This window comes from Ursus americanus, chromosome 28 (genome assembly GCF_024610735.1).
Source record: "Ursus americanus isolate L20-20 chromosome 28, mUrsAme1.1.p, whole genome shotgun sequence".
Lineage (NCBI taxonomy): Eukaryota > Metazoa > Chordata > Mammalia > Carnivora > Ursidae > Ursus > Ursus americanus.
The window spans coordinates 33,709,803-33,725,304 of record NC_142154.1 but is presented as its reverse complement, the minus strand read 5'-3'; the positions used below and the strand labels follow the sequence as shown (position 1 = coordinate 33,725,304).

The following is a 15,502-nucleotide window of genomic DNA, read 5'->3' as shown; positions in this document are numbered from 1 at the left end:
TTGACTTTGGAGGGAGAAATGAGTATGTAATTAACTTGAATGTAATACAAACATTTAGGAAAATTTCACAATTAATGTTTAGGGTGAACCTGTGGTAACATTATCTACATGTATTTAAATTGTACAAAATTTGAATGTGTCAAGCAGGGTTATGAAACAGGACATCTATACCTATGAGCAAAAGTTACACATGTAAAAAGTCAATCCTTAAAAGATGATCTACAACATTGCATTGCTGTCTGTCAACAAATAGGAAATGAGAGTGAATAAGCCTTCATTTGTTTTTCATATCTGATTTAGTGCTAATTTTTAATAATTATGAAAACAGTATAATACAGAAGCTTAAAAGTTGCAGAGAAGCCTATAACATGCCTCAGAGGTAAACCAGTAGAGTGGAGTTCAGAATACGCTTGTGAGTGTCCAGACATGATTGTTTATTTTGTTTCTTTGTTTTATAGGTGTACCTTTATCTACACAGTGGGGACCTCAAGGCTATTTCTACCCAATCCAGATTGCACAGTATGGGTTAAGTCATTACAGCAAGAATCTAACTGAGAAACCCCCTCACATCGAGGTATATGAAACAGCAGAAGACAGAGACAAAAACAGCAAGCCTAATGACTGGACTGTGCCAAAGGGGTGCTTTATGGCTAGTGTGGCTGAGAAGTCTAGATTCACCAATGTTAAACAGTTCATTGCTCCAGGTAAGTGATGTATTATTATATATGCCCGCTAATTTTATGTTGATTTATGGCACCTGATACTTCCTTAAAATTGTTTTTATGGTTTTAAAAAGCACATTAGCAGACCCTTTATATCTATATAAAGAAACAAATGGTGTCACCCAAGTGAAATCCCTAGAAAAAGAACAGCTAAAAATTCAAGGTTATAAAAAAAAATATTTACTGTGTGAAAAGCCAGACCATAGACTGACTATTAAGATCCAGGTTACTACCTGGTTTGTATCTCCTTCCAAGGACCTGTGTCCCACAGGAATGATGCTCCTCGGTTCATTTTAGTATTTTAGTACAGCACTTAATTCTTTAACTTTTCAACTGTTTTGCACTAAGGTAGAAATTTTTCTTTATAGAGTGAGCCATCCTTTCCTTTGCCTGTTTTTTATCAGCAGCTTTTTAGTTTTTCAAGGTATTATAGCATTAGCAACCGGGCCTGCTTCTCATATTGAGGTTTGTTAATGTAATAGATTGTCTCAAACTTCATATAAAACCATTTCATTAATAAAATCATTTATAAAATCAAATTAACTTTATGCAACATTTCCCCTTTTAGTAAGACAGTCTCATTAATTAGGATGTAATGTATTTTTCTCCACTAATCAATATCCATGAGAATTAATGAGTCCATTACTTAAAAAGACAGTGAAATAATTTTAGTTAGCACCTTAGGCTTAATTCTCTATGGGGAACTGTTGTCAAGAACAGAACTCCTTCTACCCCCCCACCCCACCCCACCCCCCCCGCCCCACCAACCTTGCAGTTGGTAAATAAAATGAGAGAAAAGGTTATAGGACCTCTTTTGTATTCTCTCCTTGTCCTTTATTGATGACTGTGTAATTCACAGACCTTGAAAGCCACAATACAAATCTACTCATTCTGGATGGCCTTAAGTAATGGATTTATGAGTGCTTAATGCAGTGCAAATAATGGGTGACCTTTAGTTTTTCTTCTGTGACTAGAACTTCTTTTCTCCTATGGTATTCTGTGATATTCCAGTACATAGAGCATCTCTGCTTGACTGGTGAGAAAGTATGTGGAGATATTTTAAGAATATGTAGTTCGTGATACCTAAGAGGTTATTGTAGCAGAAAATTAGACTTTGCAAAAGGACATTTGTTTTGTTTGTACTTGAGGAGCTAATTTTTGCACTATTAATAATGTCTGGATTAGGGTGGAAAACAGCAGTCCTCACCTTGATCGCCTCAAATGCTAGGAAGTTTTCTAGAACAGTTCTTTGAACTCTATCTGATTTAAAGCAATAGATTTCATTGTGTACTTCTGGATGCCCTGGATAATACAAAAGATAAGTCTCCTCATACTATGTGAGGGACCCTCCCTTTACCTCTTCATTCTGCAGCCCATGGCTGGAGATAAAACTACTTCCTAAGGTGGTTTTACATATATGGGGGACAGAACTCTGTAGCAGTCACTCTGCCAGGGGAACACAAGCTACTCACAGTTGGAACTCCCTGTTGGTGGGAGTGTGCCAACTGGAATGGGGTGCTTGTTCTGATATCTTGGGCATGCTTGGAGGTGGATTTGATCCACGCGTTTGAGGGCAAGTGAGTTGAAATTACGTGGGAGTTGTTGCTCAGAGCAGGAGAAAGGAATCAAAGAGGTGAGACTATTGTATTGAAGCACAAGTACGGGGAGATGAGGCTTTTCAGAGGGTATAGACTTATGGGAGATAGATTCAGGGAATCGCTGTGGAAAAGAAATTGAAACTGTACATAAAAGCATAGGCCTCAATGAGGTGAGTCTCTGGAGGAGCAGGAGCCAAATGCTGTTGGCCTTTTATTTTTTCTTTTTGGGCCTTGAATTTTTTTCCCTGAAAGGAAATAAAGTTGTCTAGGAGAAAGAACCAGAACATGGGTCTACATCATATTTTTATTGTTTTGTTTGTTGAATAATGTTTTGTTCTCCTGCACAATTTTAAAATTGAGTGAACTGAAACTTTATACTTGTACTCTATTAAATTAACTTTCCTTTTCTGGAAGCACTCTCTCCACTTCATTTCCATGATCTCACTTTCTTCCCTGTCTCTGTGTAGCCGTTCTTTTTCAGACCTCTTGTGAACTTCTTTTCTTCTGGCTGGCCCTTATCTCTTGGTATTATTCCTCAAGGTTCTGAGTAGGGAGGACTTCTCACTGCACCTGGTGAACCTGTTCATTAAAACAAATGAATGATAATGGTTTGTGTTGCAGGTGAAAACATTGCTTTAAAGATTGTTCTTAAATGTTTATCATCCTTTGTTGCCTAAAGAGACATATACACTACCACATATGCCAAAAATAAACACTTGTAGTGACTCCCAGATTTAACTGCTCAGAGAGAGGAGGAGTCATGGATTTCAAAAAATGGAAACCCAAAACTTTCTACTAATAGATTTTTTTTTTTTTAAAGATTTTATTTATTTATTTGACAGAGATAGAGACAGCCAGCGAGAGAGGGAACACAAGCAGGGGGAGTGGGAGAGGAAGAAGCAGGCTCATAGCAGAGGAGCCTGATGTGGGGCTCGATCCCATAGCGCCGGGATCACGCCCTGAGCCGAGGGCAGACGCTTAACCGCTGTGCCACCCAGGCGCCCCTCTACTAATAGATTTAAAGCAGGGGTCTCCAGATAGCATAATACCTTCAGTAGAGCTCAGACCTTGCCCGCTACATTTCCAGAGTGGTTGCCACAACCACACTCACATCACATTTGCTACATTTGGGCGATGCTGATTACTTTAACTAGTCTGTATATCTAGAAAATGGAAATTAAAGGACTTTCAAGACTGTTGTGAAGACTGTGATAGTCTGTTGGTTGGTTCATGTAGGGGATTGGGACTTCGTCTCTTCTTCTTTGTGGCTCAGTAACCCCCTCTGGTGGTGTTGGGGTTTTAGGAAAATAGTTTTTTTGAAAGGTTACATCCCATGGCATCATTCGTTACTGAGTTCTTTGAACTAATCTGTTATAGTGAAGCATAAGGTAATTGAGACCATATCTTTTCATTAGATTTGTATTCATAAAGTGAATTAGAATGGAATTCTGGGAGGAAAATAGGTAATTCTTCAGCTTCCTTCCATTTGGACTTCTAAAGTTGGATCACTGTTAATCCAGTTTCTTGAGAATGGATGTCATGGTTAGTAATATTGCGTTATTAATGAGGCATCACCCTAAGAATGAAAAAATAAGTAGCATTCAAGATAGCCTTCTCTACTGAATATAATTGAAACTTGAGTGATTCATCAGTCAATTCAGAATCCTGCAGTGTTTCAGGAATGTTGTATTGAGCGTCAGATTCCATTTTACCATAGATGTAGGAAAATGCTTAAGAGAGAGATTGCATGTTGACATTTTTCCAGATAAAATGAATTTTTATTAGAAGTATGCTTCTGAAATCACTTTTTAAAAAGTCACTCAAAGCATCATTTGATCTATAAGTCTATCAAGATGTTCTCATTCCTTATACAACTTCCATGATTGTCTGTTCCATCAAATGAAATCATTAAGGGCCTTGGATCAATTATATCCACACTGGTAGAGTCCAGTGTTGGGGGAGTTGAGCAACCAACTTAACCTGCTAAGGCTCTCCAAGCTAATTACATTGTATACACTATCATCAGTCCACATTTCATCTTTGCTGCTGGTGACACACTGAAGATTTCCTCGAGGACTCAAAGTGGATCTGATTCTGTGGCTATGTTTAAGAGAAATAACTCTTCCACTGATTATGCTCATGAGAATGCCGTATCCAGTATCATTTCTTTTTCACAGTCTTTGAACTTGGGTCTAGGAATCCTGGTTTCTGGTCCCTGCTCTGCCACTAATTAGCATTTGGCTTTGGGCAGACTTTTAACCGTGCAAAGGTTCCATATCTTCATCTCTAATATGGAAGTAGTAGTTCCTGCTCTACCAGCCTCAGATTATTCTAAGATTCATATGAGATAACACGTGTGAATGTGTTTCGAAAATGTAAGTTTCATAGAGATCAAGGAATTCATATTTACCTTTAAGGTTATTTATTAAATGTGTACTACCTGTTTGTTGTTGTTGTTGTCGTCGTCTTTGTTCTTGCTGCCGCTGTTGCTGTGAGGTTATAATATGCTCTGTTTCTTTTCTTGGTATTCAGACCAACAGTATTCAGAAAGTCAGCTTCCTGGTATCCACCATTATTGTACTATAGATATGCAAGAGAAATTTCCTATTTGATGATTTGCCAGACAAAACAGCTGTTACTATTTTATCAGCCTCTGAAGGCCAATGGCTTCAGAATAATAATCATCATAATCACTATCAATTTGCACTTTGTTCTAAGCCACTGTCTTTTTTTTTAATCCTCCCAATTACCTTGCAAAGTAATGTTATCTCTATTTAACATGTGAAGAAAACTGAAGTTCAGAGAGCTATTTCATCTTGAGCATCTCAAAGCTTAGGAAGTAGAAGAGAAACAATTCAAACAAGGTTTTGTGGGGTTTGGGCTTTTTTTTTTTTTTTTTAACTCCAAAGCCTATGCTTCTCCCTCATCCTCTCCCAGTATCCATCACTTTTTGTTCACTACCTGAGCCCATTACTTAATTTTCAGAAATTTTATTCACAATTCCAGCAAATATCTGAAAACAAACCTATCATTTTCAGCATCAGTTAGTAATTAAGAGTGTGTATTGTGGAGGGGCGCCTGGCTGGCTCACCCAGGAGAATGTCAACGCTTGATCTTGGGGTCAGGAGTTCGAGCCCCACATTGTATAGAGATTAACAAAAAAGTAAACAAACTTAAAAAAAAAAAAAAGAAAGAAGAGTGTGTATTGTGGAGCCAGACTAGCAGGCAACCTAGGTTCAACATTTTGTATCTTAGCAAGTTACTTAAATTGCCTGTGTCTCAGTTTGTCAGCCATAAAGTAAGAGTAATAATAACACTACTCTTGTAATTGTTATGAGGATTAAATGAGTTAATATGAGTTAATATAATATATAAATTAGAACATAGTAAATACCTACTGAATATTAATTGAATAAAACAATTTTAATTCATATGTAAGCCATCCTTCTAGCTTTTCACAATATGTGCTGAGCCAATTTTGGTTATTTTTTTCTTTTTATAAAATGGATATATTAGAACAGTCATTGATTATTGATCAGTCAGCATTGTGATCTAGAAAAGGCAGTTTGATCAAAAGTACCTTATCCATTTGCTCTTAACCCTCTAATGTAAATTAGGCCTGATGCTCGCAAGCCATCATGGACTCATGAATTCTATCAATTGTTTATGGTAACTTTAGTAAAATAAGTAATGATGATGATGATCGGACACAAAATATTTTAAGAGTTAATTTTGTATGGTTAGTGGTTATCAAAGATGAATTGCAATTAACTTTTCATACAAAGAGCTTTCCTTCTAACTAGTCTTTGTTGGCATATTTTCCCCCTACAGAAACCAGTGAAGGTGTATCCTTGCAACTGGGGAACACGAAAGATTTTATTATTTCATTTGACCTCAAGTTCTTGACAAATGGAAGTGTGTCCGTGGTTCTAGAGACCACAGAAAAGAATCAGCTCTTCACTGTACATTATGTCTCAAATACCCAACTAATTGCTTTTAAAGAAAGAGACATATACTATGGCATTGGGCCTAGAACTTCATGGAGCACGGTTACAAGGGACCTGGTCACTGACCTCAGGAAAGGAGTGGGTCTTTCCAACACAAAAGCTGTCAAGCCAACCAAAATCATGCCCAAAAAGGTGGTTAGGTTGATTGCAAAAGGGAAAGGATTCCTCGACAACATTACCATCTCCACCACAGCCCACATGGCTGCATTCTTTGCTGCCAGTGATTGGCTGGTAAGGAACCAGGATGAGAAGGGTGGCTGGCCAATTATGGTGACCCGTAAGTTAGGAGAGGGGTTCAAGTCTTTAGAGCCAGGGTGGTACTCTGCCATGGCCCAAGGGCAAGCCATTTCTACATTAGTCAGGGCCTATCTGTTGACAAAAGACCATTTATTCCTCAGTTCAGCTTTAAGGGCAACAGCCCCTTACAAGTTTCTATCAGAGCAGCATGGAGTTAAGGCTGTGTTTATGAATAAACACGACTGGTATGAAGAATATCCAACCACACCTAGCTCTTTCGTTTTAAATGGCTTTATGTATTCTTTAATTGGGCTGTATGACTTAAAAGAAACTGCAGGGGAAAAACTTGGGAAAGAAGCGAGGTCCTTGTACGAGCGTGGCATGGAGTCTCTTAAAGCCATGCTCCCCTTGTATGACACTGGCTCAGGGACCATCTATGACCTCCGCCACTTCATGCTTGGCATTGCCCCCAACCTGGCCCGCTGGGACTACCACACCACCCACATCAATCAGCTGCAGCTACTCAGCACCATCGATGAGTCCCCAATCTTCAAAGAATTTGTCAAGAGGTGGAAAAGCTACCTTAAAGGCAGCAGGGCAAAGCACAACTAGAGCTCAGAACCAAAATCCTCTTTCAGCCTCTGTTGTACACAAAAACCATGGGCTCTATCTCAGCAGAACTTAGGCACATTTTAAAAGGCTGTATACTGGGTTTTTGTGGATTACATCAAAGTGATAAATGAAACCAGTCTTCTGAGATAATTGCATTCTATGAGTTGGGTGTTTCGAAATATAGGTGGCGCTTGGAGCAGAAAAGTGTTTAGTCGATGGCTGAACAGAGATGTTTAACTTTGTCTTGCTTATCACCGTCTACAGTTCCACAAACAGTCCAGTCCCTCTGGGTCTGGGGAAGACACTGGTAAGTAGCTGTTACTGGCCAAGTGTCCGGCACTTACCTGAAAACTTAGTATGGGTCTCTTTTAAAATGTGATGATTTTTGTTTATGTTGGAAACAAACTTTAAAAAAATGTGCTGTAATACAGTAAATGTGTACTCGCAGCCTGAATAGTGGACTGTGTGCAACTTTTTAAAATGATGTTTCTTTTCTACAGATTAATTTCTTGGCGAATTTTGTGTTGCGTTTCTTGAATTTGTTATATATGAAGAATATTTTGAATGTATGGTTTTCCTGAAATGTGTAAATTAAAAACACAGCCAGTGTTCAGGCTTCACAGTTATATAATGTAAGCACAACTAAAACAAAACTTGTTGACTGCACAAGAAATCACAAAAATGTTATGTTTTATGAAACTTGATCTACAATCAGTAAAGATTTGATAATCAGTCTATCCCTCCCCACCCCCACTGTGATGGTTTCTTTTTGTCACTGTCTAGAATTCTGTATTTCATTTCAGACTATACTTGAGAGTTTTGTCTATTTTCGGGGGACATTTTTGGGACATTGCAGAAATTTTATTGGAGAAAGGAGCTAATCCATTCCCACTGCCCTTTCAAGGCTTTTTTTTCCCCCTCTTGAAAGAAAAACACTATGTCAGATATTACATAAAAGAATCGTAGCAGGTTTTCCCTACTTTTAGATCATTCTTGGTCATCAACTTTCCAGACCATTGACTCTGCACATGAGTGTTTTTACTTTGCAATTTTAATTTTAAATTATTTCAGCTCTTGGGTAGAAGTGATTGATGCTACCGCATTTGCTGCACGTGTGTAACCAGACCTTTATTTGGGTTTTCTCTCCCACTATACCTTACCTCACGTAAATAGGTTTCACAGCCCTCGTACCCCTGGGCAGTGTCTGCTATAGGGCTTCAGGCATTATCAAAATCAAGCGAGGTTGATTTTGTTGTTTTTGTTTGAATGTATGACAGTACACTAAATCAATACTGTAACTTACAGTTTGAAATATGAGACCCCACACTTTCAGGAGACTGAGTCTGACAAACACATCGCAGTTTGTGACCTGTATTAAATGCACATCAAGAGCCACGTGGGCACTTGACTACATACTGCATCTTAAATTGAACTCAGCCTACCAACACTACTTAGAAACCAGAAAATATATACATATGTATGAATAGAATAAACATGCAAAATATATGTATTCGTGGCAGAGGGAGCAGGAGCAGAGAAGACAATATAGATGTACACTGAAGACAGTAGTAAACTGGCCACGGAAAAGGAAGCTTAAACTCCAAAGTTACGTGACCACAACTCTCTTTTGCCCACAACGTGACGGTTGTGGGTTATTAAGTTTCCCCCTGGCTTTTGACCTTTGTCGCTCTTAGACATGATTAGATGTCTCTACAAGAATATCTGGACTCCTTTTTTTATTTCAGTGCCCCAACATAAACTTTCTCCAATCAGGAAACCCTTTGCCCTGCATCTTGTTATTACTGAGAGCGGTCCAGACTTCTGCCTTGTGTTTGCATACTGGTACTTCAGACTAAGGGAATCCATGAAAACAGCATGGTACTGCTTCCGCGACAAATTATCAGTGCCTTAACAATGTGGCTGTCCTTTTCCACTGAAAAAGGAAAGACATTTGATCTCGAAATGGCATTGCTGTTTCACTGCTGTTGGTTTCACACTGCCTTCCACGTTGCAACAGCAACTCGATTTTTCTTGTGATCCCAGAATTTTCTAAGAGGATGAGTTGAACCTGCGGCAGCCCCGCCAGTGTACCCCGGTGGTTCTCCAGGCTTCGGGTGCCTCCGGATCAGCTGGGGGCTTACTGAGCTACGGATGCCAGAAGCCACTAAGTCTGCCTGTGAAGCACGGTAGTCTGCATCTTAAGCATTCAGATAATCTGGCTGCAGGTGATCCGCGGGGCAGACGTGGAGGAACACTGCCCAAGACCATCAATTGCATTTCTGTTCCGAAACACCGACAGCGTTCTTTAGGTTTTTAAATCATGTAAACTGTTTACCTATTCTGAGCTTAGAGAGAATGGGGAAGGTATTTTAAAGTTTTGTTTTGTTTCTTTAAATTCTTCTTTGTTTCCAGATAATGGGTGTTTGTTTTTACACTTACCTTGAGTTAACTTTGATGTTAAATTAAATCTGTTGCCACTTCAGTTGTAAAACCAGCCAAAAGTTTCCAGATAAAGGTCAAGTTTGACCCTTTAGAATTGTTGTACATAAAGGCTTCATCCAAAAACCATCCCGTGTACGTGAGCAAAAACACGAATGGCACAAGCACAACTCTCCAGATGTGGCAGGCCTTTCCTTCGCCAGCGCGTGGACTCTCGCTGAAAGCTGCTGTTTTCATCCTCGTTGCAATTGTTGTTCTTGTTTCTCCTCCATTGTACATGTGGGTTAGAGACCATGTGTCAAATATGCAATAAAGTGTTTACTGGATGCCCTTCTGAAGGGTGGTCCTTTGTAAAGCTGTACAGACTTTGCGGTTTAAGCACAATGTGCACATGTTAGTTTTCTATACAGCAAAACTTGATTTTTTGCAGATGGAAAGGTATTTTGTTTCTATACAAAGTAAATGGATCGTTTGTGCTTCATGTAAAGCTGCTTTATAAAATTGTAAAATAAAGTTTTTATCTTAAAAGGAATATACCTGGATACTTGTTCCTTCTCTAATCTCAGATTTTTTTGTGCCCAGCAAGTAGATTTCTTTTTTTTTTTTTTTTAAGATTTTATTTATTTATTTGACAGAGAGAGAGACAGCCAGCAAGAGAGGGAACACAAGCAGGGGGAGTGGAAGAGGGAGAAGCAGGCTCCCAGCAGAGCAGGGAGCCCAATGCGGGACTCGATCCCAGGACTCCAGGATCACGCCCTGAACCGAAGGCAGACGCTTAACGACTGAGCCACCCAGGCGCCCCCCAGCAAGTAGATTTCTGATCATTTTCTCTTCAGCTGGTGACATCTAGTCAGGTGGCAGATGTTCATAAGAGGTGTATGAGGCCCTGAAAGCCAAAGTGGGGAAGAGCCTGTCACGTGGGCCTCAGCCCTAGGAGGTGTAAGGTACATGGGGATACAGTGTCCACAGAACAGTTTCAGAAAGATAAAATGCCAGATCATGTGGTCAGTCAGGGAAGGTGAGGAGACAGAGCCTAAGTGGGGGCTTCAGGCCTGGGTACCAGGTAGAAGAAGAGGGGGTAACGGGAGCAAAAACAGGTTGCATGGCAACTATGAGGGTGCCCTTTCCCAGGCTCATTCAGGCTGGTCACCATTTTTGTCTGATTTGGATTTATTTGAAAGTTTGTCCTTCCTTTATTTTCTATACTTGCCTCTTCTCCAGAACAATAAGCATTGTTTAATCTTCCCCCTCTTCTTCTCAGAGTAATGATATAGGCTCCCCAAATACATATAAAACCGGAGGCCAGGGGGCACCTGGGTAGCGCAGTCGTTAAGCGTCTGCCTTCGGCTCAGGGCGTGATCCCGGAGTTCCAGGATCGAGTCCCACATCAGGCTCCTCCGCTATGAGCCTGCTTCTTCCTCTCCTACTCCTCTGCTGTGTTCCCTCTCTCGCTGGCTGTCTGTCACATAAATAAATAAAAAAATCTTTAAAAAAAAAATAAATACGCTTTAAAAAAAAAAAAAAAAAAACCGGAGGCCAGTCTGGGTTTATGTTATGTTAACTTGCACATTAATTTGGGGGTTATAAGCATTCACCATTTGCATAATGGAATTCCAGTGGATCACCAATCAACTTCTGGCTGATGGGTGCACCTCTATTGTCAACATCATTGGCGTCTCTTTTTTCTCTCTCCTCAGTTGGGGAACAGCCATAGGTTGCAAGCAGTTCGTGGTCTGGATGAGGTCTGAGTCTGCTCTTGCTTTGATTTTGCTATTTATAACCAAACTTAATACATTCATTGGCCATTCCGCTTTCGCACACTAAACATCATATATTTGCTTCCCCGTTGCCCTTGAGAGGGGACAGACCTTCCATGCCGTGGAGGGCTTATTCCACAGTCTGATGAGCTCTTCTTTCCTGAGAATGCCTCCTCCTCCTCCACGGGGCCCGACAGCCGCTGTGTGCCCTGTGACCCTGCCGTCTCTAGCCAGGACCATCGGGCTAGGGCTGAGTTCCTCACTCAAGCTGGGCCAATGAGTCTCCCCCAGGAATCCAAAATTGGGATAGATTAGAAAACTGAAACCAGATACACAGTGAACAGCAGAGATGAAAACAATCTTGACGGAACTCCGGGCGCTGCATCCAGTGCCTTTCCGAGGCCAGCTGTGCCCCTCCGCTGTCGGGAGCTACCAGCGTACCCTTAGGATGCGTTCCTTACGTGTGCTGAAGTTGGCTGGATTTGATTTTCCTCCAATCTGGACCACTGTATTTGCTAGGGCTGACGTTACAAAATACCACGGACTAAGTGGCTTAAGCAACGGAAGTGTATTTTCTCACATCTCTGGAGGCTAAATCCAAAATCAAGGTGTCAGCAGGTTTGGTTTCTTCTGAGGCCTCTTGGCTTGTGGACGGCTGCCTTGCTGTCCTTACATGGTCACCCGTCTGTGTCCTATTCTCTTTTTATATGGACACAAGTCATATTGAATTCAGGCCCATTCATATGACCTCATTTTACCTTCACTACCTTTTTAAAGGTCCTATCTCCACAGTCACAATCAGGTCCTAGGGGTTAGGACTTCAATATGGATTTTGGGGGAAGTAAATCGGCTCATAACAACCAGTCTTCACTCTTAAGTGCAAAGAAACGGAATGAGCCAGCGTTGCCATTTAATTAGTTGATAACCAGCCAAGGCCAAAACTCCGAGAAATTTAGGGGACATTAGGTGGGCAGAAATTTACACTTGAGACTCAGGAGACTGGGCTCCGTGGCTCTCAACTCCTATCTTGTAATACAGTCCAGTAAGAGAGACTAATCGATCTTCAAGTTTTTTATAAACTAATAAAAAGTAACCACTAAACTTAAGCCATGGCGTTAAAAAAAATACACAGACCCCAACATCAGCTGCTAGATTTTTATTCTTCCTACCCTGTGCCATTCCCATTAGCCCATTCTGAATACAGAACTCTGAGATATTAAAACCAGATAGGTACAGAGTGTATCAAAATTGCAAGTTGTGGTGAGATTTGTTCAATGACAATTTTTTAAAAAATCTCAAATCTACATTATTGTAAGTGTTACAAATAGTTAACAATATAGGGATAAAATACTGCTTTTCATTATACCAACCCATCAAAGATGTCAAATTGAAAATGGATGTGAATTTGAATGTTGTATCGGTGATGAGTTTGAATGTGTGCTGCTCACTTGCTGGTGAAAAGAGCTGCATTTGCCATCTGGTGAGCGTGATTGGTAACTCGTGTGTGTGTGCTGCATTTCCTGAATGCCAAGTAGCAGCAGCACTGTGTAATTTTGCTAATCCTTTTCCAGGAGTAGGATTTGGGGAAATGACAGGGCTGCAAAGCACACCAAGGAGGAACCGTAGCAAAGAGAACAGCAAAGGGGGAGAAAAAAAGACCTGTGAAGGCTCCGAAATTGAGCAGCCCAGGAACTGATGGCAGACACACAGTTGAGGTAGGATATTATGGGGCAAGCCCACTCTCGTGGCATCTGAGCTCACCCCCTGGCAGAGCTGGTGCTTTCTCGGGGTTCCGCTCTGTTCTTATCTGCACCGACCTCGTGAAAGCACTGAGATAAGAAGGGCTTCTCCATTTCAGTTTAGAAAATCTAGTAAAGAGCGTTAATCTCTTTGGGGGACTAGGAGAAGGAAATAAATCCCCGGAGCCAGGTGGGGGTGGGGGTGTCTTGGCAAAAGTGCGTGGTTTTAATTTAATGCCTGTTACTTTGTCTTTCCTCTTTAACACCCCTGAAATTAAATCTCTCTAATTCAATTGAATGTGGAGTGGAAGGCCCCAAAGTAATTCTCAAATCCTATCAATGGTGTGACAAGGTAATCAGGAGAAGAGCTATCTTCTCAACTCCTGCAGGCGACAACGGAGAGGCACTATCTCCATCTGGAAAGTACCCCACAGAAGATATTACCCCAGCGACTGCCTGTGCCCTTGAGTGAATATTCTGAGTTCTTAGTGTCTGGGTACAGCAAATTATGGTTCCGATTGGTCTTTCTGGATGATCTTTGCTTAGGGATAGGGAACAAGCACCATTGTAGGTGCTTCCCCAACTCTCAAAGCTTACCATGAGTGAAAGCCCGACTCTGGGGGGTGGAGAAAACAGAACACTGTTTTAGTAACTTGCTCAAGGTCACGCAGTTCTTTTCACTAAACACTTACTGAACACCCTCCTGGCCAATCCTGTGCTACCTGCCATCAAGAAATGTTGAGAAGATCCCATTCCTGCCTTGAGTCGCAGCCTGGAATGCTCTTCCCCTGGTCGGCTTGGGGTGGCCTGCCTTTTCCTGTTTCATCGCAGACTCTGTCAGGTCTGCTGAAATTGGTACTTGCTCCGTTGAGTGATTAGAAGAGTCCAGAAACAGGAGGGTATTTCTCGATCAAGTCTCCTTGCTATGTGCCCCATTTCTTCCGCACCCCCGGAGTGTTTACGTTAGACTGTGCATGACCCGGCTTTACAGCCCCTCTAGCCTCTCTGCAACACCCTCCTGGTGTTTCCTGTCTTCCCTAATGGACTTGCGAAAGCTGTGCCTGTCACCGAGCAAGATGTAATGAGCGTGCGTCCGTGCGTGCGTGCGTGCGCGTGCACACGAATGCACCGAAGACACCTGGAAGGAGTCGCAGCGAAGTTTCCAGACTCTGCTGGCTGCTGGAGATGCAGTGATGAGTAAGAGTAAGTCCTTTCCCTCTACAAGTCTGCGAGTAACAGATTCAAGAGGTACACGGTTTTTATTTGGTATGAAAACAAAACAAAACACGTTTATGACAAATTCTAAATCAGAGTTTGAATTAATGAGATTCTAAAGAACTTTCCAACATTCAACTTTTTAGAGTCCTTTCCTTATTTTAGTTTATCGTCAGAGTGGTCCTAAGGGGCCAACCGAGGGGGCATCTCCTTTCAATGTGGGAGCAGGGGCTCCGGGCGTGCTGGCGTTCCGGAGCCTGTGGACTGGTGGCAGAGCTGGACGGAAACCCAATGTCTGTCTCTTCCTCATGTGCTGTCACCACAGCGTGTGTGAGGGTCTCGAAGGGGGCCCCCAGGGTCAGGGTCTGTGTGGCCTGGCCCCGGACAGGGCCTTGCCTTGTCTCCTTCAGCCCTGGGCTTGGCAGGAAGGGGGGGCACTTCTCTCTTGGTTTCTGTTTCTCTTTGGTTATCAGTCCTCTGTCTCCTCACATGTAAGCTCTTACAGTACAGAAGAAAGTGACCCAGAGAACCACCCAAAGGTCTGCCTACCTGTTGCCTGGCTGTCTTGTTTAAAGCTGGATTTTTATTTAAAGAAAATTAAATTTTAAAGGGAAAAAAATACTCTATCTTAAGGTGCCAGTTACTTCATAAACTTTTAAGAAAGACGGTTTTATTTTGTTCTCAAGGAAAACCCAAGCAGAGTCTTGCATCCCAAGTGCCCCCCACCCAACTGCTCCTAGCCTTTTGTTTCCTTGCAGCCATGAGACTGGCCCACGGCTCCCCAGGCCCCTCCACACACCCCAGTGAGTTCGCCGGCTGTGTGGACACAGGGTCGCAGGGGCAGGGGTAGAAGTGGGAGCATAGTAAGGAGGTCACTGCAGGAGCCCGGGGGAGAGGCGAGGGTGGCCAGGCCTGAGGTGGCATGGTGAGATGTGGTTGGATTAAGGACAGCTGTGCAGCTGACCAACCGGCTGTGCAGGGGGAGGCGCGAGGAGGGAGCAGGGCAACTCCGCGGTGGGGATGACAGGAGGGCTGCCCGCTGCGATGACAGGTCTAAATGGGCTCACAGGGGTCTTCTGCAGACCAGGTTCCCTCCTGGGCCTAGGAGCAGTGCCTTTTCCAGGGGAATTTGAGGATAGGAGGAGGTCAAAGGATTTAGGGTGTGTGTGTGTGTGT

At 42.1% G+C, this 15,502-nt stretch overlaps 1 protein-coding gene across 1 annotated transcript in view; it reads left to right on the top strand.

Annotated features, from left to right (window-relative positions):
* The window catches only part of GLCE (glucuronic acid epimerase), a 109,281-nt gene extending 99,134 nt beyond the window's left edge, over positions 1 to 10,147 (top strand). The window contains exons 3-4 of the mRNA XM_045810609.2: positions 459 to 704; positions 6,152 to 10,147. Coding sequence (XP_045666565.1) covers positions 459 to 704; positions 6,152 to 7,176 — 1,271 coding nt within the window. The 3' untranslated portion in view covers positions 7,177 to 10,147. The remainder of the gene's footprint in view (positions 1 to 458; positions 705 to 6,151) is intronic.
* The last annotated feature ends 5,355 nt before the right edge of the window (positions 10,148 to 15,502 follow it).